This window comes from Lipomyces arxii, assembly GCF_038497795.1.
Source record: "Lipomyces arxii strain Phaff 12-163 unplaced genomic scaffold V1512scaffold_13, whole genome shotgun sequence".
In the NCBI taxonomy this organism is placed as follows: domain Eukaryota; kingdom Fungi; phylum Ascomycota; class Lipomycetes; order Lipomycetales; family Lipomycetaceae; genus Lipomyces; species Lipomyces arxii.
The window spans coordinates 156,137-183,736 of NW_027117712.1; the positions used below are offsets into that span (position 1 = coordinate 156,137).

Here is a 27,600-nt window from a genome sequence, read left to right on the forward strand (position 1 = left end):
GCAAAATAGTGCAATGAATATGCTACAACTGCTTTTGCACAATAATCAGTCCATTTAATTTCTAATGATTTTTGTCCTTCAATTCATTTTTAACGCGTTAATCAGTCTTTTTAGTATCAGGCTCTGCTTACGCGTAAAAGTACTGTTGTTCTAGGTTGCGATTACAAGGGCGTAGTCACGTGACAGTTGCCATGCCAACGACGACAACATCGAAGACAACAAGAAATTCCCAGTACTCGCGTCCTGTTCGTACATTCCAAATCTTTTTTCAAACTCAACACTGCATATTACACAGACATGCCTAGACAATCATTTCAGATTGCGGATGGAGTGTCTAATACGCCTCGGCGGTCCAAAAAAATGCTTAATCGGCAGCATTCAATGTCGCCCTCAAAGTCATCGCGCGTTTCAACTGCTGCTAGCACGCCAATGTTGAACGACGATCGTTCAGAAAAAATGACGCGAATCACAAATAAGAGAAATGCGGTGAACGATATTAATAAAAATCTTCTGTCGGCTGCTGCGACAACACGCCGAGAGCCATATGGAGACGATCACAGCAGCTCCACTGTCAAAGTACCAAACTTGTCGAACTTTGACGAGTGGATGAAGCTGGCTACAGATAATGTATGATTTTTAGTACATCTTCGATGTATCAGAGCTAATCAATCTAGAAAATCAACGCTACAAATTCATGGAACTTTGCGTTGATTGACTACTTTCACGATATGTCTCTACTTAAAGAAGGTGACGGTATCAACTTTCAGAAAGCGTCGTGTACTTTGGACGGCTGCGTCAAGATTTACTCGTCAAGAATCGATTCTGTGGCTACCGAGACCGGAAAGCTGCTAAGTGGATTAGCGGAAAACGATTCAAAATCGCGAAGAAGCTCTACAAATGATGATGACGAGAATGCGGACGCCGACGACGACGATGATGATGATGATGACAGTAGCAAGACGAAGAAGTCAAAACGAAGAATCCGGTCAGAGGCAACGCTAGCAAAGGACTTTAGTGCTATTCAGCAAAAGAAGCTAGATTTGGAGTTTTTGGTCGACCCGCTTTTCAAAAAGGCATCGGCTGATTTTGATGAAGGCGGAGCGAAGGGATTACTACTGAACCATTTGGCAATTGATAACACTGGTCGTGTAGTATTTGACACTAGCGAAGAAGCTAAAGTGAATTTGGAGGAGAGCACCGAAATCGTTAACGAGCCCATAAAGGAACTTGATCTTGACGCTTTGCGAGGTACGCGAATAATACAAGTTTTTAAATACACTGACTAAGGTATTAAGATCGCCATTTTGGTGATGCCATGAACAATTTAGACGACAAGTTTATTAGTCCATCTCTAAAGAACTTCGAGTTTCCGGCCGACCCTGATGCGGTCCCGTTAAATATCTCATTTTTAACGGCATATGACGATGACGTTGCAGAACTAACCGAGACTGCGGGCCGATCTGCTACTCCAGAAAGATACTATGATATGGACGCATACGAGCCCGATGACGACAACATGTCTGTCAAAGAAGAATTCGGCAATGGTGGTGACATGTGGTTGTCAAACCTTCGAGCCGGTTCAGAAGTGCCAGAATTTGATGACGGGATTGTCATGGACAATGACCTGGATGATGAGGATGACGATATGGAAATTGGGCAGGGACAGAATCTGCGCGCGTATATGCTACAGTTTGCAAATGCCAACGCTGGAGATGAAGAAGGAGAAATTATGTCATACTTCAACGAGAACCGCAACACTGGCAATGCTGGGTTGGAGCACTGGAAGATTCAGAAAACGAAGAAAGATACCACAGGATCCAAAAAGACGGGATTAGCGAAGGAACGAAAGAAGAAAGAAGAAATGATAATTGATTTCTATCATGAGGACGATGAAGTTGACGAAGACACCTTGTTTGAACAAGGAGTTCCCAGTACTATGCTGCTCCCGCGTACACAATGGCGATCAGAATCAAGAAATCTGCTGGAGGATGAAGTAACCATAAACTCAAAGCAGTTTACACGGCAATTTAAGCAACTAGAACAGTTACGATTTCCCAAGCCAGGCGAGGCGATGGCAATAGGCCAATCTGCTTATGAAAGCAATCCTCTTCTGGATACCGAAGCGTTTGAAGACGACGGATATATTCCATATGACCGGCCCCTTGACAATGACATTCTTGACAAGCCTGTGCCTCAAACTTACGATGCTGATTTTTTTAATGATGATGCGTTGAATAAGAGTACTGACGGGGAAGACTCGTTCGTGTCAGCAAATGAAAGTCTTGAGTTTTCTACTACTGAGATCGCAGCAGATGGCCAAAGCAATTTTACCGCAGCTGACGCAGCGGTCGTTGGCAACTTAACTACTGTCATTCGACATGAAGAAGCTCAAGAAGAGTTCGAGTTTGGCAGTCAGTTAGTGTTAGACGGTAGTCGCAAATTTAAGACTGAGTATGTGAACTACGCTCGAGTAGCGAAGAAAGTTGACGTCAAGCGGCTGAAAGATAACTTATGGTCCTCGCTGGATTACGAGCCAACTACAACTCCATCGTTCGAAAAAGCCAGGTCTAAACAGTTGGCTCAAGACGAGGGAGAGCAAAAGTGTTTTTCAGATATTGTTAATAGTTTGAAAAAGATGTATCCTGTGAAAGCAATGGCAGATATTTCTACAAGTTTTTGCTTTATTTGCTTGTTACATCTTGCAAACGAGAAAGGACTTGATATTGAAAACAATCTCGATTTTACAGATCTTTCTATTAGGAAGGATCCGACCGCAGTGATTGAGGAGTATTAATTCATGTGAGAATGTATCGTTGTTTTTGTAAGATAGGATATCCAGTTTAAAATACTTTAATGGGGCTAGCTATAATGTGACGTACTTCTGACGCGGGATCCAAATGTAAGTGTACTTAAATGAAGTTTGGATTGGTTGAGTGCGCGAACAGAAAGATGTCGGAATTAGACCTGTTGTGGTGGCGGTGGTGGTCTGTTCTTTTACAAGAATTATACGAAGTGTCTTGATGTGGAAGGTAATTGCGCTCTGGTCGATATAGGCACAAGAACAAAGAGCATTAGATGTAGGAAAAGGAGATGGTAGTGTTTACAATCAGTGCTTCTGCCATACAGTACAGACCAGCACAAATAATACGCGTGAACAAAGGGCTATACAAAAGATTGAACGCCACAAAAGATGGAGAAAATGTTAGTGCTGTAAAGTACGTAATGACTCAAAGTACGTAGAATTGACAGCTTATCGGCTTTGATAAGCCAAACTCAATTCACGTGTCAGACGACGACTACAATTGGCTCAGTAAAAGCTCGGAGGAGGGTTATATAGTCAAGTCCTACACCCGCAAGCAGTGCTCTTCATCTCTCAACTGGCCCTAGAAGAACTTCAATTGACACACTGAATATGCCAGATATTAAACAGTTTGATCTCGAGCTAAAGCTCAAGTGCGGTGTCACTCTTCCCGCCTTCCTCAAGTACTTCACACTCGGTGACCCTAAGAACCCTGCAGTCATGATCCCCTCATGCTACACTGGTCGGCTGGCCGGCACCATGAACATGGTCTACGGCGATGAGGATGCTGTTTCACCTAAGAAGTACTTCGTCATTGTCGTTGGTCTGTTTGGTGGTTCAGAATCGTCATCCCCTAGCACACAGCCTGCTCCGTTCGATGGTGCCAACTTCCCCAAGACCGTGTACGAAGACAACATCAATGCCCAGTTCCAGCTCATGAAGTCACTCGGTGTTGAGAAGCTATTCGCTTACATGGGATACTCCATGGGTGGACAGCAGGCTTACCACTTCGCCACCCTCTACCCCGACCATGTCGAGAAGATTGTTCCCGTTGCGTCATCGGCCAAGACCTCGGGATTCAATTGGAATTTCCTTGAAGGTGTCAAGGCAACTGTTCAAGCTTCATCTGACTTTGCTGCCAACACCTACACTGAACCTGTCGTCATTGGCTGCAAGGCTTTCGGCCGTGTTTACTCTAACTGGGCCTTGTCTTACGAATGGTTCGAGACCGAGGCATGGAAAGAGGCTGGCTACGCCTCGGCTGAGGAGTACCTGATGAAGGATTGGGAAGGACGTTTGACCACCTGGGATGCTCGTGACTTGGTCCAGATGGCTGTCACCTGGCAGGAAGGTGATATCTCCATCTACTACGACGGAGATCTCTCTAAGGCTTTAGCCGCCATCAAGGCCGAAGTTCTCGTTATGCCTTCCAGAACTGATCAGTACTTTAGATGGGAGGCTTCGGTCGAGGAAGTCAAGAGCCTGAAGAAGGGAACCCTTGCCATCATTGAAACCGTTTGGGGCCATATTGCTGGCGGTGGTGCCGGCACCAAGGGCGAGAACAAGTACATCAACGACCAGATCTCGGCTTTTCTTGCTAAGCCTTTTGAGGAACGCCAGTAAGTGTATAGTATGGAAATGGATAGTTCTCTGTTTGATTAAATAAAATTACTTAATACATTTTTTTCGTAACATTTAGCAGTTCTCAGATTTCTTCCACATGTTTCGTGTCAAGCTTAGCCATATCGATAGTCGACAATGCGACGTCGCGACGTATGGTCTCGTTTGCTTTCGGATACGCATATTTTCGCATTTCACTCCATTTGTGCTCAAACAGATCGTCCATCGATTCAAGGGAGCGGCCTTTGAGCTCGGGAAAGAAAAAGAAGGTCCATACAACAGAGATAAATGTGCAAAGACTGAAGAACAAGTACGCGCCCCACTTATCCATGTTCAGCATCATGTACGGGGTCGCACGGGTGATTGCAAAGTTGAACAGCCACTGGAGCGCAAGCGTGCTGGACATGCAGAATCCACGCACACGAGTAGGAAAGATCTCAGACGCAACAAGCCAGGGAATTGGTGACAGGCCAAAACTCCAACCGAAAGCGTAAATATAAATGAACAGGACAGCAACATAGCCGCCACCAGACATCGCATCGTGTGGCTGCGGGTTCTTGACCTTCACAAATATGGCTAGATACAGCAGTGAAATTGCCTGGATAATCGAGCCTGCCATTAAGGGTTTGCGACGACCGACTCTGTCGACAATGAAAAGCACATACACGGCCGTGGTTACGACTTTGACAATACCATAGATCCCGGTGGTGAAAAGCGATTGCGAAGTACCTGATACTCCGACCGAAGCAAAGATTGACGAAGCATAATAATTAATTGCGTTTGTGCCAGTTGTCTGCTGAAATATTTGAAGACTTACTGACAGCAAGTATCGTCGCCTGATACTTGGAGTTTTGTAAACTTCTTGCATGAGAGCAAACGCGCTCTTGGTGCCAACCGCTTCGAGTTCTTCGTTGACCTGGGTAACCATTTCTGCAAACTCGATTTTGATGTAGTCGTGATCTTCAGGAAGTTGACGAATTCTACATAAAACCGACTTGGCTTCATCAAGTTTGTTTTTGCGGACTAAAAATCGCGGCGACTCTTTTTGAAACAACATACCAAGAACGAGGACTCCTCCTGGAACAAACTGCATGGCCATTGGGACGCGCCATTGAGCATCGGTCAAAGGGCCAGTCCATTTTGAAACCCCATACTAATTTTGTTAGACTTCTCAGGCGAAGTAAATGGATACTCATCGTACATTAATCCAAAAGGCAATTGTCAAACAGACGAGAATGGTCATGTTAAAGCACACAGCGAGTGAACCGCGCAAGTTTTTAGGAGCATTTTCAGAAATGTACATTGGACCCAGGACTGAACATGCGCCAGTAGCGATACCTGAAAACACACGACCTGCATAGAGAGTGCTTAAGTTTGCGATGCATTGAAGAGCGACTCCAAATAAGAACAGGACACCATGAAATAACATTACTTTTTGTCTTCCAAATTTGTCTGCGCACCATCCGACGGTTGCGGCACCAAGAATGCATCCAGCCTGAAGAGTAGTTACGATGTTTGCAGACAGAGTAGGTGCTAGATTTCTTAGCTTGGAGTTTTATCGGAACCCAAATGCTTTTACCTTGATAGGCGTTTGGACCGTCAACATTTAAGCCAAACGTATGCTTAAATGAATCAAGTACAATAATTCCACCAATATTTCCAGTATCGAAACCAAACAACGAGCCAGTCATTGCAGCTGAAAAGACCGCGAATGCAAGCTTACGATTATAAATCTGAGGAGGATCAAGCTTGGTAGCAGAAGGCACTAGTTTATCAAAAATCTTCATTTTGTGAGTTAGCCGTTGATCATTAAGGCGAAGATCTGGATCAATATTTATATACAACAATGGAACGGCTCACATCGCATAGCTCTTAAAGGACAATGTCCTGAAAAAAAAACGCGGGGTAACAGGAGAAGCGGCGTGACCCCTGAATCTCCCCACATTGAAGGTAATTTCGTATTGAGTTTTCGTCGGCAAATTTTTAATTCGTTATTTTAACAGTTTTAGCGCTATTATGTAATAAACTTTATTTGATCTAAAACACATATTGCTCGGTTAATGAGTGATACCGTTTATCGCTTGTCGGCAATCGGCAGTCGGTAATCGCATCACGGGGTTTCTCCATATTTCGAAAGTTTGCGAAACTCATTGCTGAGTAGCGCAACACAATTGACTCAAATGGCTACTTAACTAGAGCTTGTTCATTTGTTTTGAAAATAGTCAATTGTCAATTAAACAAAAATGGTCGCTCCTACTACAATCATCACTAAAGGCGTTCATGTTCCTTCGCTTACTTTCTTCAAAGATGGCGATGACCAACCAATTGATTACGATGTGCAAAAACAACATTTCCGTTTTCTATTTGATTCTGGAGTCCATGGCAGTAAGATGAATGATAATTATGTTTATTACAGCTTTCTAACAAAATAGTTGTCATTGGTGGCACAAATGGTGAATCTGTCGCATTGACTCTTGACGAGAAAATAAAGCTAGTGAATCTCGCAATTCAAGTCAGATCTGAGTGTGGAGGGTCTGCTGAATCTATAAACATAGGTGTTGGCGCTTCTGGTCAATCTACAACAGAAACATTAAATAATCTAGATGCAATTGCAAGTCAGACTAAAGCAGACTATGCACTTCTCCTGCCGGCATCATTCTTTCACTATGCACTTACTTTGGACGACGTTATGAACTATTTCAACTTTGTTGCTGACCGTTCTCGTGTACCGATTATTCTGTACAATTATCCTGCTGTTACGGCGGGAATTGACATGGACGTCCATACTATTGCGTTGTTAGCTGAACATCCAAACATCGTTGGTGTTAAACTCACATGCGGAACGATCATGAAAGCCGTCCGACTGTGCGGCAAGTTTTCACATGACAAGTTTGCCGTCTTTGCAGGCCAAAGCGACTGGCTTTACCCCGCCCTTGCTGTCGGAGCATCTGGAACAATCACTGGAGTCGCCAATCTGTTTCCAAGAACAATAGTAAAACTATATTATCTCTACATGTCTGGCAAGCATGAAGAAGCATTGAAGTTGCAGCGGGAAGTGGCAGAGTGCGAAGTCGCTTTTGCTAAAGGCGGAATCTCTGGAACGAAGTACATTGTTGCTGCAAATTTAGGTTATCCAACAGCAGCCATTAGAACTAGAGGTCCTTTGCCTTCAATCAAAACCGAAGAACGTAAAGAGTTTATGCATGGGAAAATGGAGATTCTGGCAAAGTACGAGCAGTAAATGCAATGACTAAGAGCCGCACTATGTGAGGCGTCAACAGTAGACACAATTGATTTCAGGGTTTGACTATAAAATTGCAAACGCACTATTATACACCTGCACCATAACCGCTCGTATATCTGCTCTCTGGCCAGTCTGATCTTGCATGTTTTGGACATGTTCAAGAACGTCGGCAGTCATTTTCCCGTTTGCAGTGATCCTATCTAATTGTCTCAACTTGTCGACAATCCAGACACGGTCATCCTTATCTTTGATTTCTGACCCACACATGACAAGAGGCCAAAGCATAGACGCAGTCAAATACCCATCACCTTGTTCAATCTGTTTTGCTGTCACTAAAATAGTGTTGACTGCATGCAAGACTTCTGGTGTACTCGGGTATTGCACGTAAGCTACGCGCTGCAAATGCACAAACGCAGCAAAGTAGTTGCACATGTACACGCGAAAATTCAAAGTTACAGTCTGTGCCAGTTTGGCACCCAAGTGCGCGTCTGTTAAGAAGCCCTGGATTGCATGGTCCATCAACGGTGGTCGTGCGTCCCACAGATTTCGCAAGTCTTTCGTGATATCGTCTGCAATCTTCATGACCTCAAATTCATCCTGCACTGTCCCTCGTGAACGGTGCCATCGATCAATTTGTGTGATTCGGCACATAAATGACTGAACTTTTTGAAAGAATACAACTCCGGGCTGTAAGATCAGATTGTACAGAATATCTTGGATGTCTGTTTCAGGATCTTTAACAAACTTGCCTTGCGGCTTCATTTTAGTGGCCGATTCAGTTATGCTTGCGCCTGAAGATGCTGACTGCAAACCAGATTGATTGGCATCTTTGGAGACGTCGTCATCGCCTTCATCACTATCAAGCTCTTCGCTGTACAAAGTCGGCGAATCCTCGGACAAGAACAATCCATCACTACCAGCTGTGTAAGCTCTCTCGTCCAATAATCTTAACCATGACAGTAGCCGAAAATCGATTGCCGAAATTTTCCCATATTTTGATGACCTCACGAGCTCAAACGCGTCTTTTAGTCGTTTCGCTGCCACATTGACGCGCTCACATCCCGGTTCCGAAATCAAATCGACGTATGACAAGAAAAATAGACCCGACAAAATGTTTCGAAGGACGGTTCGGTCCGGAACTGAGTTTGACTTGTACGTTCGTAGAATCTCTTCAACTTCGCGTGTCGCGTTGTCATAGTACACGCTCGCTGTGGAGAGCGGTGGTGTTCGGTTCGATTGTCTATAGTAGTGTAGTTCAGAGAAAGCTAGTATCGAATTGTACACAAGCGTAGATGATTGCGCCATTAGCATGAGAGTTTTACGCAGTGATATCCATTTTGATTCTGTCTCGACTGATACTATAATTGGTCTAACTGTTAGCAAGTTTTCTATCCGAAAAAGCAGAAAGTGCATACGGTATGACGTTGGTTAGAAAGTGATTGAGCAACACAGATGAGCCAGTCACAGTCCTGTCGTTATCCAACGCTGTCACTATTTCCTCTTTTGAGGATCTTACAGTTGTAGTGGCCCCGCATATATCGGTAGATGATGATCTAGAAATAGCATCAATATACTCGGGTGATCCGTTACTCGGAGAGTTGAGCAAGGTGAGCAGTCCAAAAACTGAATCTCTAATATCAAGACCTTTCTCTGATTGTCCTGGCTTCTGCTGCACAACTACAGATGAGGTCGAAGCTTCAAATATGCTTTCTAAAGACTGGTTTGCAGTCACAGAGTTGGTGAAGGGTGCCTGATATGGCTGTTGTGGGTTTTGCTCTACTGAAGGCGTCGCAACTGTTGAATCGGTCCACATGAAACTGGCATAGTTGAAGAAGTCCTCCACTCGTTGGCTATAATGTCAAAATATCTCCCATGCACTAAAAAACCTGCTTACGTAGAGCTTTGAGAAGAGTCTGGCCGAGCAATGTGATAATCCATGCCGCTGTCACGGTTCACCCGACCATCACTATCATCTACACTGACTGACCGTCGGTCAGTCAGTCGCCATTGGCATTCAAGAGCAAGCCTCGAACAACTTCCACAAGTGGCTTTGGTTTCGTCGCATTTGACTTTTCGGCGTAAACACGTCAAACACCCTGTTTTTGACCTAATGACACGACGTGGTTTAGCTACTCTCCTACTTTCAAGGACTGGCTCTGTTCCAGACGAAACAAACATCAATAATGACAATCTGACCTTGGTAAGCGTTTTTGTTGTACTCGTCGTACTTTAAGTACTCTTTAGTACTCGACGTGATAAATCTTGAACTTGATCGAGTAAAATGTGGGGCAAAAACCGGGGAAAATTAGGGTTGTATTGTTATCCTTCCGGTAACCATATAATCATAGTTGAACATACTCTACTTTAAAAATAAACGCCAAATCTAAAAAAAAATTACATAGAAAATTAAAAGATTAACCACAAGCAAAAATCTACTTCTCACCGATCGACTTCTCGGCAAGAGAGTCAGAACCGGATTCGACAGTCTCCTCAATGTCACGAGCAATCAAGAGTTCATCGTCGCAGTAAACTGCACGCTCAAGAATGGTCTCCTTAGCAGGCCAGAAGTATGACAGAACGAAGTGAACAAGCATGGAAGCTCCAAATCCGTAGAAATATCCACAGTAGTAGAGGTTCTTCATGCCATTAATAACAACGATCTTATGATTGACCGCGGTAATAAAACCAGGGAGAAGAGGGACCCATCCGACATTGAAAGCGACGGCCGCACGCCAGTTGATTCCGTACCTGTTGTATCTGTAGATACCGTCCTTATCGTACAAGGCCCAAACATCGTACTTGCGTCCGTGAACAAAGAAGAAATCTGAAACCAAGATACCGCAAATAGGAGCAAGCCAGATAGTGTATCCAGACATGAAAGACAAGAATGCAGTAGCAGAGGTAAGAATGTTCCAGGGAGTGAAAGCCCAGGTTCCAAGAATGCAAACAATGTACTGTCCACGACGAATGTTGACGTATCTAGGGAACATACAAGTCAAATCATTTGCAGCAGAGATGGAATTGGCAGAAATGTTGGCACAAGCCTGCGACAAGTAGAAAACGAAAGCGCAGAAGAAAGCGGCAGCACGTCCTCCACGGGAAGTCCACTGGTCAACAAACAAAAGAGGATCCCACAGAACCTGACCAAACAATTGCATGGATCCACCAGCACCGACGATACCGAAGAAACCGACAAGAATAGCAGAGAATGGGAGAGCAATAGCCATCCAGTATGAGTTGGAAACCTTCTTGCTGTATCTTGTGAAATCAGGTGAGTTGATAGCGAGAGTAGCCCAGCCACCAATGTTGGAGTAAACACCCTGCATGAAAGCCCATGAGAGAGCAGTGCCATGAGCGGTGTTGCCCTGGCGCCAGAAAGAGCTAGTACCACTACCCGCGTTCTTAATAGTCCAGCCCATCATTCCGAATCCAACAATAGGAAGGGTGATAGTCTTGAGCGTAAACATCCATCTGATCTTGCTGATGGGGATGTAGTGAAGGGGAAGCATAGACAAGAAGTACAACAAGTAAGCGACCATGAACTGAGTGGTGATGTGAGCAGATGCAGGCAAGTGATTTGGCAGAGTTCGGAACTGAGGCCAGATAGCATTGAGCATCGAGCGAACGCACTCACCACCGGTGTAAGCGGAAGTACCGTACCAGAAAGTACCAACAACCATACGCATGAAGATCATGAGGTAAGAAAAATAGTATCCGAAAGCAGCGCGGGACTGGATAGAGAAAGGAATGTTATATTTGGCACCAACATAACCGTTGACCGTAACAACAATAGCAATAACTACTTCCGAGATGGCAATGTTGGCCAAGGCAAGACGCCAGGACATACCAATTTGCATCAGAGAAGCAGCCTTACGCCAACCTGATGGGGAGAAATTATCCGAAATCCAGTAGGTAACGTAATCATAACCTCTCCAGGTTCTCTCCTCAATCGGAACGGGCAACAAATCTTTTCCCAGTAAGCATTTGGAAAGAAAAAATATTATAAAAAATCAAAGCGTACCATGATTAGCCTGACGCTTGTCATCGAGAGTATCAAGAGTGAGCCTGTCTGACAGTCTGTGCCAGAAACCGCCACTGGGAGCAGGAGCAAGTTCAGAGCTGCCACCGTCAGCGGTAGTAACTTCGTAATCGACAGTCTTAGACATGATGGAAAGCCTATGCTCACAAAGACTATCAAGATTTGATGTGGTTCAAAAAAAAGTAGTGGGAGAGCGACCGGTAGCCTTTATATATCTAGGGTCTGTCGACGTCAAATTTTGGAACCGAATGTCACTGGATAGTTTTTGTAAGCACTACTGATTAAGCACTACAATAAGCTCAGTACAAATTGGTACCACGAGATACGAAGGCTTGGCGGAGGATAAACTCTGACACAAAAGTCACTTAGATAAATATATCAAACCTAAAAAACTGGGGCTCGGTACCTCATCCAACCTGACAACAGAGACTGTGCATTTAATCGCTCGGACACATTTTTGCTCGTTGACCACGCAGATAGACAAGTTAGACAGATGCAAAAATGCTGAAATTTTGCACAGATACAAAGATTATTTATTCCTTGCCTTGCTCGCCAAATATCCTTGTACACCGTCCGTATATTTAACGCCACTGCGCCGCACCTTGTACGACTAAGTATAGTCTTGTACTATACTGGCGCAGCTGACGGACCGACGCCACTTACAAACCAACCGAAGTTTTCATCATAATTGAACCGATTTAATTTATGGTTTGACTCAGTGATAACACGACTAGATCAAGTTTTTTTTCTACTGAGACTTCGATAAGTTTAGTTACTGCAGGGTCAGTGTTGCCATATCCGGTTACATTCATCTTAGTTCGCTGTACTACTTTATTAGTTCAAACAACATTTGACTTCTGAATTTACAATGTTTATTTGTCTTTGTATTTATATCTTACACTTGGCTTTGCTTGTTTGATTTGCAAATATTTGCCCATGTAAAAAAGCCACATTTTATCAGTCATTTAGCTGTTGAGCAGAACTAAACATAAAAACATAGTCTACAGGTTAGATATAATTAAGCAGCTCGTGCGTATCTATCTTTTGTTGTTGGACGCACAAATAATGTGTGTGTTGCTTCTTCTCACGGCAGTGTCTAATCAATTTTCCAGCACGGGCCGGCTACACGGCCAGATAACGCTCGAACCTAACTAAACGATGCTTTGTATAGAACACCATCAAAAACAACAGAAGAACGCCTCTAAAAACGAGGAATTTGCTGGTGCGAAACCAGATTTTAAATACAATTGTCGTGAACAAGATAAAAACAGTTGAGTCATGCCGGAGGGGATTTAATGAACGCCACAATCGTTTGTGACACCTGCCTGAGTCGCAGTAATTTAGACTCAAATCTTAAATCAAATAGACCAATCAGGCTCTAGTTTCATTTTATTAACCACTATCGTAAAGCTTGCACTAGCAAAACTCTATTGCTTTGAGTCCGGTTTTAGTAAACCCGAGCCCAGCTTGCGTTTTGATCCCGGGTAGGACTCAATCGCCGACCGCATGGGACTGCATGTCGTGGCACAGGCATCCTAATATTTTTACGCTATAAGAAGCAATGCTGAATGAAGCTCCGGATGTTTGCCGACAGAAGTGGCTTAACAGTCTTGACTTTCTACCAATTGATTTTACATGAATGAGTTCAGCCCAATTTTGTATGAACCGGTTAAGCGATTGTTCAGCGCCACTATTTTGTTTCAAACATTGAAATCGGAACAATTATGAACCACTAGCTCCGGTTTCACAAAGTTTGGTACAGATATATCATCATCTCATGCCAGAGTTATGTAGCCACTTTCATTTTGATTTAGCTTTTGATGTAAAACTTTTCTGCTTGGACCAACTCCACAAATAAAATAAACTTCTGTTTTAGCCATGGCATCCGATAAGATACCGACTTGCCTGATCAGAATTTTAGGTATTACTCGGTAACGCAACACCGCCCCATGGAGGCTTCTTTCCACCATAGAAGCCTTCTCAAATTGCACTAAACGCTCCTTGCTTTCAAGGGCGGCTGAACGCCACTGCCCAACCTGGCTGGTTTAATGGCGTAGGCAGCCGAGGGCCGTCGTCCAGCGAACGATGAGGGATGAGCAGGCTGTTATGAATAAATACACACTTCGTCAGTGATAACAGAATAACACAGAGCAATGCAGTACTGATAAATGCTGACAAAAGTTTTGGGCGTGTCTGTTCTTATCTGCTATGACACGGATAAATTTTAAGACAAAAACGAGCAAAATACAAGCCACTGGAAGTACAGTTGATTGGGATGAATTTCGTAAAATTTTGACGATACGAGGGCATCAGCGGAAGCCGATTTCAAAATCAGGTACGTACCTTAATCACGATACGCCTTTGACAGGCCACGCCTACTTAATATTGGATACAAGCCCAAAAAGTGGTGGCGCCTGTAGTTCCGCTGATGGGGCATTAATGGACATGTGCTGTTTTGAGAATTAACCTCTAGACCTAGCTAAAGTCTCGGAAGTCGTAAGTATTCACGAGTTGAAGATTTAAGTGAGAAACTTTATCTTTGCGCAAATGTGGTCCAGTAAGAATCATGGGCCCAATCGTGATCACGAGCTGACTTGTGGCCCATGTCATCAGCTACAGATTATTAGTGTTGTGTCCGACGAAATTATCGTGGCAAACAGCAGTAATAAGCAAAGATCTCTGATCATCATACTTTACACGATATGATATAAAACTCATGTAATTGAGTTCACAATCTGTAGTTTCTTATACCGAGCCAACTACAGATAGACGATGAGATGTGTAACATAGTCATGACAGATTATATTTGTGAACAGATAGAAATCCCGTCTAATGAACGCCACCACTGATGATCACCACTAATGAACATGAGAATGCTAGAGATTCGTGAGACTACCCCAGATGGTCTAAAGAAGTTTCTATAAGACGTGCAAATCATCAACAGACAAGACAGATCAGCGTCCTTTTAACGACCAAATCTCTGCCTTTCTCTGCTTTTGGTTATAAACAGGATTCCACTGATTCCCGCACTTAATTGGCGGTATCTTGTATCCAAATCTCTTCTTTTCTTATGCCCACCAAAAAATTATTTATTTTAGGTAAAAGGTAAACATCGCAAATGTCCGACGATAAGTAAGTAGTCATCCAGACCCAGCCCACTTGGCGCGCGGCGCAGTCGGCAGCCGATATACCGTTCAACTGACCCGGCTACCATGGATCTCCTTTCATGCGCCTTATCATTATATCTGACCCGACCTTGATTCGGATTCCTCGACGGAGACCGACCAAATTCTCGCCCAGAGACGGAAATTGTTTCTGTTCTTCGTTCCTTTCGTTTTAAGTCTTGTTGAACCTCTAGTTAATCAAATTGCTTAGAATTTCGTCAGTTCTTTTTTAATTGACTTGAACAGCTAGAATAAAGTATGTTCCGTGTGTTAAGTCGGTATATGTATCTAATAAACGTAGCCTCTATATTAGAATCAAGACTAGAGTCGTTCATTTCTCAATGGCCCTCCCAACTATCGGCTGGACCATTCAACAATGGCGTAACGCTCAGATTGAGTCGACGCCCGAAGAAGGCCTTCAAAGACTGATCGATCTTGTATCGTCTTTTGAAAAATCAGACCCGGCATGGATCTCGTATGCTACTCCAGAACAAATCACGACAATGTGGAATGACTTGCTGAAGTCAGGAAAAGACCCTAAAGTATGTATATCATGCTGTATTACGAAGATTTTATGCCATTGATGCTCTGTGTTGGGCTTATACTTTTGTTATTTAGCCCCGCCATAAGTTCATAGCCTTCAATTAATTTAAATATCACATGCTGACCTGACCTAATTAGGATCTCCCACTTTTCGGTGTTCCGTTTGCTCCCAAGGACAATATTGACGCAAAGCTGTTTCCCACGACTGCTGCTTGCCCGGCTTATCTGTACGAGCCGACTGAGGACGCAACTATTGTTGCAGTCTTGAAGGCTGCTGGTGCTATCCCGGTTGGCAAGACCAATCTTGACCAGTTCGCTACCGGTCTCGTTGGTGCCCGGTCTCCGTATGGCAAGACGCCGTCTGCGTTCTCTGACAAGCATGTCTCCGGCGGTTCTTCGGCCGGATCTGGAAATGTTGTCGGCCGTGGTATCGTCCCATTCTCGCTAGGAACTGATACCGCCGGATCAGGTCGTGTGCCTGCCATGTTGAACAACTGTATTGGTCTTAAGCCAACCCGTGGTGCGTTCTCTGCCACCGGTGTTGTCCCCGCGTGCCGAACTTTGGACTGTGTTTCTGTGTTTGCCAACACTATTCCCGACGCCCAGTTGGTCTTCTCGGTTGCAGCTCAGTACGATCCTGTTGATGCTTACTCTCGTCCTCTTCCAAGCCATTTGCTCACCTCATTTGGACCCAAGCCGCGCTTTGCTGTGCCCGATGAACCTATCTTCTATGATGAGAAGAAGAACCCAATTTTGTACCAGGCTGCTCTTGAAAAGTTTGCTGCTCTCGGTGTCGAGATTGTGAAGCAGGACTTCAGTGTCTTGTACAAGCTTGCTGCTTGCTTGTACGAAGGCCCTTGGGTGGCTGAACGATACACTGTCATTGCCGACCTGATCAAGACTAACCCAGAGGCAATTGACCCTGTTGTTCTTGGAATTGTCAAGAAAGCTGAGAATTTTACTGCCGCTGATTTGTTCACTTATGAATATCTTCGCAAAGATCTCGAGCGAGCAATTGAAAAGCAGTTCGCCGACTTTGATGGATTCATTGTCCCCACTGCACCTCTCAACCCTTCATTCGAGGAGCTTGCAGCTGAGCCTGTTATTGTCAACTCTCGCCAGGGAACGTACACCAACTTTGTTAACTTTGCCGACATGTCTGCTCTAGCCATTCCTGCCGGTTTCCGTGATGACGGTCTGCCGTTCGGCGTCACTTTGATTTCACGAACCTTCAACGACTACGCTCTGCTTGACTTAGCGCAAACTTTCCTCGGACAATCATCTCGCAGGATTGGAAACACTCAGATCTACACTAAGGCTGGTGTTGACGACAAAGTCATTGCTGGAATCCCGTCCGTGCCCAAGAACGTTGGCAAGATGCAGCTTGCCGTCGTTGGTGCTCATTTGTCTGGACTACCCCTAAACTGGCAGTTGTCCGAGCTTGATGCCACGCTTGCGTTCAAGACTTCAACTTCACCGGATTACAGACTTTACCATCTGCAAAACACTACGCCACCCAAGCCCGGTCTCCGCCGCATCACACCCGGACACCCTGAGCTTGTTGGCGAGAAGATCGAACTCGAAGTATACGACATTGACGTCGACAAATTCGGTGCATTCATCAAACAGGTCCCTGCCCCACTCGCAATCGGCTCTGTCGAGCTTGAGAACGGCCATTGGGTCAAGGGCTTTGTGTGCGAGGAAATTGGATTTGAAGGCGCCAAAGATGTCACCAAGTTTGGCGGTTGGAGAGGATACATTGCTGACATGAAGAAGACTGTTAACAAAAAGCCGTTTGATACCGTACTGGTTGCAAACCGTGGTGAAATTGCGGTCCGTATCATCAAGACACTCAAAAAGCTGGGAATCAAGTCGATTGCTGTTTTTGCTGAGCCTGACAGATTTTCACCTCATGTGTTGAACGCCGACGACGCCGTGTCGCTTGAGGGCGAGACTGCAGCCGACACGTACCTCAGAGTTGACAAAATTATTGCTGCTGCTAAACAGACTGGCGCACAGGCTATTATTCCCGGTTACGGATTTTTGTCGGAGAACGCTGATTTTAGTGAGACTTGTGAGAAGGAAGGAATTGTTTTTGTTGGACCATCTGCCGAGTCGATTCGATCGCTTGGTTTGAAGCACTCTGCAAGAGAGATTGCGATGCGTGCCAATGTCCCGCTTGTGCCTGGATCAGGACTTCTGGAGACCGTCGAGGAAGCCCTTGAGACTGGTGACAGGATCGGGTACCCAGTCATGTTGAAGAGTAGTGCTGGTGGTGGTGGCATTGGTCTCCAGCGCTGCGCAAGCCGAGAGGAACTCGAGAAAGCATACGCCACCGTTCGGCGAATGGGTCAGCAGTACTTCAATGACTCGAGCGTGTTCTTGGAGCGTTACGTTGAGAACGCTCGTCACGTTGAGATTCAGATGTTTGGCGACGGTTTCGGCGGCGCCATCGCTTTGGGTGAACGTGACTGTTCTCTGCAGCGACGAAATCAAAAGATTATCGAAGAGACCCCGGCACCAAACTTGCCTGCGGCTACTAGAGCCCGCATGATTGAGGCCGCCGAGAGCTTGGCTCGGACCATGAACTACAAATGTGCCGGTACAGTTGAGTTCATCTACGATCACCAACGTGACGACTTTTACTTCTTGGAAGTCAACACCCGGCTGCAGGTCGAGCACCCGGTCACCGAGATGTGCACCGGTCTTGACTTGGTCGAGTGGATGTTGCTCATTGCTGCAAATACTCCTCCCAAGTTTGACAAAGAGGCTTTGAACATTAAGGGTGCATCTATGGAGGCTCGTCTGTACGCCGAGAACCCAGTCAAGGATTTCTTGCCTTCGCCTGGTCAGCTGATTGAAGTCGAGTTTCCTGAAGGTGTTCGTGTCGACACCTGGATTTCCAAAGGTACCGACATCACTACGTCGTTTGACCCGTTGTTGGCAAAGATCATCGTGTACGGCGAGAACCGTGCCGAAGCACTTGCGAAATTGGTAGACGCCTTGGAGTCAACTGTCGTATCTGGAATCGTGACCAACATTGACTATTTGCGGTCAATTGCGTCGTCTGAGTTGTTTGCAACTGGCGCCGTTTCGACCCGGTTGCTCGACTCGTGGGAATACAATGCCAAGGCTATCGAGCTTCTTGCTCCTGGATCTTACACTACTGTTCAAGACTATCCTGGTCGTATCAAGTTGTGGCATATTGGTGTGCCGCCTTCGGGACCCATGGATGACTATGCTTTCCGTCTTGCCAACACGATTGTTGGAAATGATAAGAAAGCGCCTGCAATCGAATGCACTCTGATGGGCCCCTCGATGACGTTCCACTGCGATACTGTGATTGCAGTTACAGGTGGTCAGGCCCCGGTCACTATTGACGGTGAAGCTGTTCCCATGTGGGAGCCCGTGCCTGTCAAGCAAGGCCAGGTCTTGACGGTCGGCAAGATCGCGACAGGTTCCCGGTCGTACATTGGTATTCGCGGCGGACTGGACGTGCCCGAGTATTTGGGTTCGCGCTCTACGTTTGCACTCGGAAACATGGGTGGTTATAACGGTCGTGTGTTGAAGTTTGGTGATGTTCTGTTTTTGGGCCAGCCTGAGCTCAATTCGTGCTCGATCCCGGCGCCGGTTGCTGAGCCAAAATCTGCGGACAAGAGCTTGATTCCTGTGTACCCCAAGTTGTGGGAGATTGGCGTTTTATCTGGACCTCATGGTGCGCCAGATTTTTTCACCCCAAAGTCGATCGAGAACTTCCTCGCGTCTGAGTGGAAGGTGCACTATAACTCCAACCGGTTTGGTGTGCGACTGATTGGTCCGAAGCCCGAGTGGGCTCGTGCCGATGGCGGTGAAGCTGGATTGCATCCTTCGAACGTGCACGATTGCGTGTACGCTTTAGGCGCTATTAATTTTACTGGAGACGAGCCTGTAATTTTAACATGCGATGGTCCCAGTTTGGGAGGTTTTGTGTGCCCGGTGACGGTTGCCGAGGCTGAGATGTGGAAGGTTGGACAACTTAAGCCAGGTGACATGATTAAGTTTAAGATGATTACGTTTGACGACGCCATTGCCTTGAAGCGGGCTCAGGATATGAACGTCGCTACTGTATGTTTTATTTGGTATTGTGAGCGACTAAAGCTAATCGGAGTAGGCCAATGGAACAGTTATTCAGTCCCCGACCGAGCGTCCACTCGAGAGCCCGATTGTTTTTGAGAGTCCTGAAACGTCAACGATGCCAAAGGTCGTGTTTCGTCAAGCCGGTGATCGCTTTTTGCTGGTCGAGTACGGCGAGAACGTTCTCGACCTCCGTCTGTCGTACCGTGTCTACCAGTTGTCTGAGCTTGTCAAGGAACGCCAAACGAAGGGAATTGTCGAGATGTCACCCGGTGTGCGATCGGTCCTGATACAGTACAATGGTTACGAAGTTTCTCAGACAGATCTGATCAAGGAGCTCGTTTCGTACGAGTCTCAGTTGGTGTTGAGCGACAACTGGCAAGTCAAGTCGCGTGTGATCCGTCTGCCGCTTGCGTTCGAAGACTCAGCCACGTTGGCCGCCGTCGACCGATACAAAGAGACAATTCGAAACTCTGCACCGTGGTTGCCCAACAACGTTGATTTCTTGGCCGAAGTCAACCATCTTGATGATCGTGAGATTATTCGCCGAATTCTGTACGATGCCAAGTTCCTTGTTCTTGGACTTGGAGACGTGTTTTTGGGCGCACCATGTGCGGTGCCGCTGGATCCCCGGCACAGATTGCTGGGAACAAAATATAACCCGTCCCGGACGTTCACGCCGAACGGTACGGTCGGAATCGGTGGCATGTACATGTGTATCTACACGATGGACTCACCTGGTGGGTACCAGCTTGTCGGTCGCACGATTCCCATATGGGATAAGCTTACGCTAGGCCAGCAGGACCGACCATGGTTATTGGATATTTACGATCGGGTCGAGTACTACCCTGTGACCGAAGCCGAGCTGGCCGAGATCACGCAGGAAGTGAACCACGGACGGTATAAGATTGATATCGAGGATGGTGTGTTTGACTACGGCGAGTACCACAAATGGCTTGTCGCGAACGGCGAGGAGCTTGCCGAGTACTCGCGCAAGCAGAGGGAAGGCACCGAGGAGATTGCTCAGTTGATTCAGGTTTCAAACGCCGAGTTGCAAGCAGCTGAGCAGGACGATCGTGGGGCCGAGAGCGAGATTCCGGAAAACGCTGTGCCGGTGTACGGAGAAGTTGCCGGCAGGTTCTGGAAAGACCTTGTCAAGGTCGGCGATGTGGTCAAGAAGGGCGACGGCATTATTGTGGTCGAGGCCATGAAGACCGAAATGGTTGTCAACGCACCGTCGGAAGGAAAAGTTATTTCAATTGTGCACCGGAGCGGTGACTTTGTCGAGGCAGGTGATGTTGTTGCTTACCTTGAGGAGCTATAAGTTTGATGCTACTATTTATTTGTAGCTTTCGACGGGAATGAATATGTAATGATAATAAATTTTCTATTTTCACTAACTTTGCCTGCAAAACACCGTTTACGAAAAATACCAGATCTACATTTGCGTTCCTGCCAAAAACCATTGTGATACTTCTATCCAGCCAAAGTATCCGTCGGGAGATCTGTCTATGCGGATGGAGCCTTGATGGCGGCGACCTTGGGAGTGTTGGCTGCGAACAGGGCCTGGAAGGTCTCGGGGTAAGTTTTTCCCATCGAGCGGTTGTAGCTGAGATATGAGTGAATGTCAAAGAAGAAATAGGAGATGCTTACACGACGAGACGGCCGAGCTGGACACCTGCGACTGTTCCGAGAAAGAAGTTGACACTGGCAAGACTATATTTGTTAGACAAAGATCAATTGGAACGAACAAAAGAGTAACAGACAGGTAGTTCTTGGGCTTGATGATCAAGCACCATCTAGTCCAGATAGCACCGGTTGCAAACAGAGCTAGAAAGAAGAGTCAGCAGAAGCCATAAAACAAACAAAAAGAAAACGGACCCAGCTGTTGCGTTCCAGAAAGAGATTCAACCGGACGTTGCAAGTCACTAATACCAGCAAACACGAGAGCCCACTTTAAATTATTAGTACTAAATTGACAGACACGATAATGAATAACGACGGACTTTCATGACCGGAGCCTGTATTTTAATTAGTACAAATTGACTAAATAAAGTAGAACAACGTACCCAGAAATGGATGGTCTTGGGACCAGTCTCTGATTGCATGAACTTCTGGAATCCGTTTACACCGCGAGCAGCCATAATGAGATTTGATTTAGGGATTGGAGAGTGAGTGTACGAAGGTCGTGAATACGCGGAGAATACGGAGAAGTGATGGTTGTGTACGGTGTGCACCATAGTCAGCTAGGACAGCACGTTATACCCTAAATTATTCACTGGACTAAAAATAATGTAAATATGACATAACTGCGTAATGATTTGACACAATTTATACGGAATTGATTGGTCGTCGTGACAGTTCAACAAACCTCGAAATTCACAATTCAAGCTGAAATGGCAGGCAAATACGTCTTTCCTAAGGTCTTGAAGGAGTTACGATTTAACATGTGTCAGACTGGCGAGTCTAGCTCTGATTTAAGGTATGTCTAGATGTTTATCGACGTGGTTTGGTTGTACTAATTTGGTGTAAAGGACTTTCTTGACAAGAGCATATCCAGTCATGAAGAAGCATAACCCCTACATTCCAATCCTGATCCGTGAAGCTGCTGGTGTTTCTCCTCAGGTTACTGCTAGATACGGTGTGTTTACTATCGTGAAGACGAAATACGTTACTAATTACAAATAGAATTTGGAAAGGAAGTCAAGTTGTCGCTTGACGGAGTTGCGCCGGCAGAGTTGGAAAGTACTTTGGAGAAGTTCATTATGACATCAAAATAGATTCTATGGATTGTAATATATATCAATTACCAAATTTATATTCCCCCCACGCAAGGGAAGACGTTTGGGCAGTGTATACCCTCACAGCGCTATCATCATACGCGGCGCCAGAAGCAATGTAGATTGGCAATCTATTTCGTTAGTCCAGATATTGAAATTACACAAACCACAAACTTACAGATGTTCTTTGGTCGGGTGCGACTTGTTGGCCTCGGGGGTCTTAATCAGACTCGCAAGTGCGTCTTCGCGACTTGAGCCGGTCTCGGACACGACAGCTTGTTTTAGCATCTCGTCGAACTTCTTTGCATACGGTGCGACTGAACCCCAGTAGTGCCCCATCTCACGTAGATTGTGCACCGTCATTCCAGATCCAATGATTAGAATGTTCTCGTCCCTGTTTATTAGTACAACAATCCTAACAAGTGAATGCTAATTACCGTAACGACGACAATGCCTTTCCGAGTGCGACGTGTTGACGGGGATCATCACTCTTAAACAGAGAAACCTGAACGACAGGAACAGTCAACTCTTGTCCTTTGCCAAACGCAATCTTGAATGGAACCCACACACCATGATCCAAACCGCGATTCACACCCTTGGCCTTGATGCCGGCAGCTTGCAACGCAGTAATGACCTGCTGAGAAACATTCTTGCTGCCAACATTCGGATACGTCTCTTTATACATAAACTCAGGAAACCCATAGAAATCGTAAATCAGATCCGTCTTTTCGGCAGTGTTAACTTCGATTGTGTTTGGCGAAGACTGCCAATGTGCGGAAAACACGACTACTGCCTTTGGTTTGATCTGGTGTATTGTTAGCATAGTACTTGGATCGGAACAGACATACATACAGTCTCGACGATTTCCTTTCCCATCTTCTTGAGCGCATTAAACGCACCAATATCAGCTGTTCCGTCGTCATCCCGATCAGCATACATAAACGTCGGTCCTCCATGTGAGAAAAAATAAACCGGAGCTCTTGCCATTGAAGTTGCGATTGTAGACTGAGAAGCGATGGTAGCACGGGCTATAGTAGGGGCTACAGCAGGGATTTGCTTGAATAGTGAATTATAAATCAGCGTGACTATAATTGAAATGCAAATAACAAGCAATGCTTGTTTATACATAACACGTATAAAATGGTGGAAGAGTGCTTCATGGTTGTTTAAATTGGGAACACGGAAACAGCCGCTTACTGATTGATTGATAAGATTTTTAAACGCATCATCGTGCTGCACCCCTGAAAGCTTAATTGACAGATGACAGAAGCTTATTCTTGACTCTCTTCTACTTTGGTTAAATTCCCACCTTTTAGTTCCCCTCTAACTGTCAAAATCATCCGTTTCTATAGCTTTATGACCTGAACACTTTTTTTTGGGTTGTTTTTTGATGGATTTTGAGTAAAATATTTATACAAGTCAAGTGTTGTAATCATGCAAACTTATGCGCATATAATGTTTTAAATGCAATATACTTATATACTTACATATACCTAACCCTTAAATACGAAAAATGTTGCGTGCTTGCATAAGTACATCTGCAACTGGCGCATAGGATTATTTGTGTCTGTCTCTGAACTGTGACACCTTGTTCGATGTTCGTTCTACAAACTTTAACCTTAAATGCAAGTACGTCAACAATCAGCATCAAACTGTTTAACAACCATAGAACAAATTAATGTATCAAAATGAACTTGTAGTTATCTAACGGTTATATGACGATAATAAAAAGTATGCGAACGCTGCATGTCTTATTTGCTTGACCTTGAGCAGTGCTTACAGCGTACTCGTACGTCCAATTGACATTCATTCCCAGTGCGACAGCCTTATGGGAGAAATCCAGACAAACCAACTAGCATACGTAAAATGTATTTAGATACTGCTGTGCGTGCATAGATATGTAAACTTGGCCCTCTACAACACGATAAGACGATGTAAATTGACCCCCGGCAATGAATGACGGAGTGTGGAAATACTATTTGCCTAAAGACCTCAGCGACACAACGCGTCTTCAGCTGAAGCTTTATCTCTAAGCTTTATTGTGATCTAGGACTGCTTTACATTAAACATTACCAATTCATGCGCCGATTTAACAAAATGCAAAAACCCGTATTTTCCCGCTCATCGTGTGGCGTCACTGTTCGCGTTCGCGTTCGCAACCAGCCTACTTCTTTAACGTCCGTTGCTTTTCGGCATTCTTGACCAGCTTCTCCTCGATAAACAGACCTTTCCGTCGTCTGACTCCGTCGACATACTTCTTCGCGATATTTTCACGTTCAGCAAACTCGCCCAACTCCTCGAGTTCTTCCTCGGTGCTTGGGATCCAGAACGGGTCTTCGTCCAACATCTCGAATCCGGCAAAGATGAGTTGCGGACTAGCCGCGCCGGAAGACCGTTTGCGGATATCTTCCGAGAACCCAAACGATTCAGCGACCGGAAGCACAGCGTGGATGCTGAAGAACGGCGTGCCTTCTTTCATTTCTTCGCTGACGACCCGACCACGGCGTTGGGCAATGACGGAATACACCCGGCCTAGGACTTCGGTCGGGGCTTGAATGTCAACACTATACATTGCGAGTAGAATGCGCGGCGACCAGCCGAGAAAACCTTGCCGGATGGCGTCGCGGGTCGACGTGATGATTTGGCCTGAGTACCGCGACACGAGCTCACCTGCGGACGTGTCGTCGTCGTCGGGAATGACACTGACTTCTTCAACAAAAACGGCAACGCCCTGCATCGGTTCAGCACACAGTGGTCCACTGGCAGTCGCAAGCTGAAACGCATTCACTATACTGTCCTGCACCGGTGTCCTGGCAAAGTCATCGGTTTTCGCCAATAAACGCTTGCAAAATCCAGCACTGGTACCGTCAATCAGCAGGTTGGGTCCGACGTATTTCGGTCCAAACACAGCGATCTTGTCCACCACGTCAGCCCAGTTGTCTTTCTCGGCCGCGAAGAGTTTAGCCAGCTGTAATCTAAACTCGTCGAACCCAAGAACCACGACGCCGGAAACAAGCTCGTCGTTGTCATCAAATTCGACTACGGTCTCGATTGGCTCGGCTGGCTCGGCGTCGCCGCTCTTACGCATCCGAATCGCCTGGACCGCGCTTTTGTTTGTTTCCAAAAACTCAGTCACGGCAGAAGGCAACGGCCGGACGTTGATCCGAACCTTGACCTGGGTCCCGGCAACAGCGACCGCGACCGTTCCTCTCGGCAGATCCGCGCTGTTCAGCAGTCCCATCTCGGTCTGTGACACGATCGACTCACGGTACGGCACGATCGGTTTCGAGCTCTGGATATCAATCTTGGCAAACCGTTCGCGCAAATCCTTCAAGCACCGTTCGAGATGCAGTTCGCCGGCGGTCAAGATGACCCACTCGCCGGTCTCCTGCAAAATTACCTGCACGCACGGATCGGCCTGGTTTAATAGCTTCAAACCATGCTCTAACTGTGGCAGTTGGCTTGGATGCACGGGCTCGAGCGCAACCCGGACGATGGGTGCAGACGCCAGGTTGACACCGGCCAAGTTGACGCCTCCTTTAACCGAAAACAGAGTCGCGGACTTAAGCACCGCGCTGTCGAGACCGCCGATACCGACGACGTTGCCGCAAGGGACAGTATCAAGTGAAAGCAAATCGCGGCCCATAAGCAGATATAGATCAGTGATTGTACATTTTGAGATGTGTTTATCCGGATACAACGCGTTGAATTTCGGTCCAAGCACGTATAATTCGTCACCAACCGACAATGTGCCACTATACAACCGCGCGAATCCAATCAAGGCTTCTTTCTTGGGCGGTCCAGACTCGGTTTCGAGCTCGCTCATCATGTCAGCTAGAGACATGGTCCCTGTTTCGACCGCCGGTGCGTAGTCCCGTCCCTCGGCTTCAGCCTGTGCCTTGCTAGCCGCCTCACGTGCTTTGCGGACCCGTTCACGAATGTCCTCGCCGTCACTGGTCGCAGGCTGGCGTTTGTTCTTTGGCAGTTCGTGTTCGGGGACAGCAATCATTTTGGACACGAACGCAGACACCGGGCCTGCTGCGTCGCAGTTGACCATTGCTGTTCGTAGTTCGGACGAAATTAAGTCACCCCCCGGAGCCGAGTCCAGAATCGCCGGGATCCGATCGTGCTGGGCCGATGTTGGGGACGGGACCTGGCTGACGACTGTGAGCAGGACAGAGGTTGATAGTGGGAGCCACTGGCTGAAAATTGTTGTGAGTAGAGTTTTGGTGTCTTTTGACCGCATGTCTCGCGGCAAGACCTTGACATTCAACGTCTTCACAATTTTTTCGGCTTTTTCGGTGTCGCGATTGACGACGGTGCAGTCGTACACGGCCCAGATTGTCTCGAGCACGAACTGAACAAAGATCGGTTTCAGGTTTCTGCCTTTGAGTGATTTTTGAGTCAAGACTTTTTTGTTTTTCGCGTCGTAGTAGTAATCCCCCCACAACACTTTCTCAAGCACAGATCGTTTCATGCCGAGTTTCTGTTCGTAGATGACTGCAAACTGCTGGACCGTAAACCCCCAACCGTCGATTGCGCTGGCGAAAATGACGTTGTTTTGCTCCGGCGCAAAGTACAGATGCTCGTCATCCATTTCTTCTTTTGCCGAATCGACGTCTTCCTCCATGCGTTCGCTCGCAAAGAACGAGCCGACGACCGCGTTCACTTTCTCAAGCAGTTTTGACATATGCACGTACGCCTCTGCCGGCGCCAATCTCAACTCCGTGACTAATCTGTCGATCTTGTTGATGACCAGCACCGGTTTGATGTGTTCGAGATAGGCCTGATGAAGCACGGTCACGGTTTGTGAACACACGCCTTCAACTGCGTCCACCAGCACCAGCGCGCCATCACAAAGTCGACTGGCGGTCGACACCTCAGAAGAGAAATCGATATGACCGGGCGAATCAATCAGGTTGATGAGATGTTCTTTGAGATCTTTTGACCCGTCTTGATTATGTTGCAATATCTTGAAATACAGTGAAATGGCACTAGACTGTCTTGTCAGTCTTATATACTATAGTAATAGGATACTTACTTCCATAGTAATACCTCTAATCTGTTCGTCTTCACGAGAATCCAGATACCGGACCTTTCCAGCCATTTTTTGTGAAATAATTCCGTTTGAAGCCAATAAACAGTCCGACAAGGACGTTTTCCCGTGATCTACATGTGCTAAAATGCAAATATTCCGTACGCATCCCGGATCCGACTGTAAATCACGTAATTTCTCAGCCGAAATTGGTGGCATTTTGGTGATATTCTTCTTAGTGAGAGAGTGGACAGTTCTCGAG

At 46.1% G+C, this 27,600-nt stretch overlaps 11 protein-coding genes across 11 annotated transcripts; 5 read left to right on the plus strand and 6 right to left on the minus strand.

The window, feature by feature from the left end:
• Nucleotides 1-10: 10 nt before the first annotated feature.
• Nucleotides 11-3,185, plus strand: V1512DRAFT_292210 (condensin complex subunit 2/barren). The gene is made up of 3 exons (XM_066918289.1): nt 11-627; nt 675-1,248; nt 1,296-3,185. Exons 1-3 carry the CDS (start codon nt 298-300, stop codon nt 2,792-2,794), a joined length of 2,403 nt encoding a protein of 800 aa, XP_066770483.1. The 5' UTR covers nt 11-297; the 3' UTR covers nt 2,795-3,185.
• A 158-nt stretch (nt 3,186-3,343) lies between these two features.
• On the plus strand, nt 3,344-4,483 carry V1512DRAFT_265309 (Alpha/Beta hydrolase protein). The gene has a single exon (XM_066916864.1). The coding sequence runs from the start codon at nt 3,413-3,415 to the stop codon at nt 4,421-4,423; it is 1,011 nt and encodes a 336-aa protein (XP_066770484.1). The 5' UTR covers nt 3,344-3,412; the 3' UTR covers nt 4,424-4,483.
• A 22-nt stretch (nt 4,484-4,505) lies between these two features.
• On the minus strand, nt 4,506-6,207 carry V1512DRAFT_287330 (quinate permease; the record flags this gene model as incomplete). The annotated part of the gene is made up of 3 exons (XM_066918108.1): nt 4,506-5,573; nt 5,622-5,953; nt 6,000-6,207. 3 exons carry the CDS (start codon nt 6,205-6,207, stop codon nt 4,506-4,508), a joined length of 1,608 nt encoding a protein of 535 aa, XP_066770485.1.
• Nucleotides 6,208-6,663: 456 nt separating this feature from the next.
• On the plus strand, nt 6,664-7,661 carry V1512DRAFT_210023 (Dihydrodipicolinate synthetase; the record flags this gene model as incomplete). Its single annotated transcript, XM_066913491.1, has 2 exons — nt 6,664-6,805; nt 6,853-7,661. 2 exons carry the CDS (start codon nt 6,664-6,666, stop codon nt 7,659-7,661), a joined length of 951 nt encoding a protein of 316 aa, XP_066770486.1.
• Nucleotides 7,662-7,727: 66 nt separating this feature from the next.
• On the minus strand, nt 7,728-9,842 carry V1512DRAFT_248808 (fungal-specific transcription factor domain-containing protein; the record flags this gene model as incomplete). The annotated part of the gene is made up of 3 exons (XM_066914577.1): nt 7,728-9,033; nt 9,080-9,514; nt 9,559-9,842. The coding sequence occupies 3 exons, from the start codon at nt 9,840-9,842 to the stop codon at nt 7,728-7,730; spliced, it is 2,025 nt and encodes a 674-aa protein (XP_066770487.1).
• A 254-nt stretch (nt 9,843-10,096) lies between these two features.
• V1512DRAFT_248809 (permease for cytosine/purines, uracil, thiamine, allantoin-domain-containing protein) lies at nt 10,097-11,830 on the minus strand (the record flags this gene model as incomplete). The annotated part of the gene is made up of 2 exons (XM_066914578.1): nt 10,097-11,631; nt 11,686-11,830. 2 exons carry the CDS (start codon nt 11,828-11,830, stop codon nt 10,097-10,099), a joined length of 1,680 nt encoding a protein of 559 aa, XP_066770488.1.
• Nucleotides 11,831-15,010: 3,180 nt separating this feature from the next.
• Nucleotides 15,011-20,923, plus strand: V1512DRAFT_265321 (uncharacterized protein). The gene is made up of 4 exons (XM_066916865.1): nt 15,011-15,123; nt 15,169-15,409; nt 15,549-19,514; nt 19,561-20,923. The coding sequence occupies exons 2-4, from the start codon at nt 15,209-15,211 to the stop codon at nt 20,845-20,847; spliced, it is 5,454 nt and encodes a 1,817-aa protein (XP_066770489.1). The 5' UTR covers nt 15,011-15,123; nt 15,169-15,208; the 3' UTR covers nt 20,848-20,923.
• V1512DRAFT_265322 (uncharacterized protein) lies at nt 20,894-21,736 on the minus strand. The gene is made up of 6 exons (XM_066916866.1): nt 21,593-21,736; nt 21,530-21,544; nt 21,405-21,477; nt 21,290-21,353; nt 21,177-21,239; nt 20,894-21,132 (listed from the first exon to the last, which is right to left on the minus strand). The coding sequence occupies exons 1-6, from the start codon at nt 21,665-21,667 to the stop codon at nt 21,033-21,035; spliced, it is 390 nt and encodes a 129-aa protein (XP_066770490.1). The 5' UTR covers nt 21,668-21,736; the 3' UTR covers nt 20,894-21,032.
• Nucleotides 21,737-21,898: 162 nt separating this feature from the next.
• Nucleotides 21,899-22,342, plus strand: V1512DRAFT_265324 (thioredoxin-like protein). Its single transcript, XM_066916867.1, has 3 exons — nt 21,899-22,005; nt 22,058-22,164; nt 22,212-22,342. Exons 1-3 carry the CDS (start codon nt 21,920-21,922, stop codon nt 22,301-22,303), a joined length of 285 nt encoding a protein of 94 aa, XP_066770491.1. The 5' UTR covers nt 21,899-21,919; the 3' UTR covers nt 22,304-22,342.
• On the minus strand, nt 22,326-23,290 carry V1512DRAFT_210291 (Extradiol ring-cleavage dioxygenase, class III enzyme, subunit B; the record flags this gene model as incomplete). Its single annotated transcript, XM_066913502.1, has 4 exons — nt 22,326-22,434; nt 22,482-22,697; nt 22,741-23,108; nt 23,156-23,290. The coding sequence occupies 4 exons, from the start codon at nt 23,288-23,290 to the stop codon at nt 22,326-22,328; spliced, it is 828 nt and encodes a 275-aa protein (XP_066770492.1).
• Nucleotides 23,291-24,467: 1,177 nt separating this feature from the next.
• On the minus strand, nt 24,468-27,557 carry V1512DRAFT_254251 (P-loop containing nucleoside triphosphate hydrolase protein; the record flags this gene model as incomplete). The annotated part of the gene is made up of 2 exons (XM_066914769.1): nt 24,468-27,302; nt 27,345-27,557. 2 exons carry the CDS (start codon nt 27,555-27,557, stop codon nt 24,468-24,470), a joined length of 3,048 nt encoding a protein of 1,015 aa, XP_066770493.1.
• Between the last annotated feature and the right edge of the window lie 43 nt (nt 27,558-27,600).

Excerpts from the sequence above, each read along its gene's own strand:
- V1512DRAFT_292210 (XM_066918289.1), top strand. The coding sequence starts at position 298 with ATGCCTAGACAATCATTTCAGATTGCGGATGGAGTGTCTAATACGCCT. Across the intron at positions 628-674 it reads TGAAGCTGGCTACAGATAAT|AAAATCAACGCTACAAATTC; the intron begins GTATGATTTTTA and ends TAATCAATCTAG. Across the intron at positions 1,249-1,295 it reads TGATCTTGACGCTTTGCGAG|ATCGCCATTTTGGTGATGCC; the intron begins GTACGCGAATAA and ends TAAGGTATTAAG.
- V1512DRAFT_265309 (XM_066916864.1), top strand. The coding sequence starts at position 3,413 with ATGCCAGATATTAAACAGTTTGATCTCGAGCTAAAGCTCAAGTGCGGT.
- V1512DRAFT_265321 (XM_066916865.1), top strand. The coding sequence starts at position 15,209 with ATGGCCCTCCCAACTATCGGCTGGACCATTCAACAATGGCGTAACGCT. Across the intron at positions 15,410-15,548 it reads AGTCAGGAAAAGACCCTAAA|GATCTCCCACTTTTCGGTGT; the intron begins GTATGTATATCA and ends TGACCTAATTAG. Across the intron at positions 19,515-19,560 it reads AGGATATGAACGTCGCTACT|GCCAATGGAACAGTTATTCA; the intron begins GTATGTTTTATT and ends TAATCGGAGTAG.
- V1512DRAFT_265322 (XM_066916866.1), bottom strand. The coding sequence starts at position 21,667 with ATGGCTGCTCGCGGTGTAAACGGATTCCAGAAGTTCATGCAATCAGAG. Across the intron at positions 21,354-21,404 it reads TTCTGGAACGCAACAGCTGG|CTCTGTTTGCAACCGGTGCT; the intron begins GTCCGTTTTCTT and ends TCTTCTTTCTAG. Across the intron at positions 21,240-21,289 it reads ATCAAGCCCAAGAACTACCT|TCTTGCCAGTGTCAACTTCT; the intron begins GTCTGTTACTCT and ends TAACAAATATAG.
- V1512DRAFT_265324 (XM_066916867.1), top strand. The coding sequence starts at position 21,920 with ATGGCAGGCAAATACGTCTTTCCTAAGGTCTTGAAGGAGTTACGATTT. Across the intron at positions 22,006-22,057 it reads GAGTCTAGCTCTGATTTAAG|GACTTTCTTGACAAGAGCAT; the intron begins GTATGTCTAGAT and ends TTTGGTGTAAAG. Across the intron at positions 22,165-22,211 it reads TCAGGTTACTGCTAGATACG|AATTTGGAAAGGAAGTCAAG; the intron begins GTGTGTTTACTA and ends AATTACAAATAG.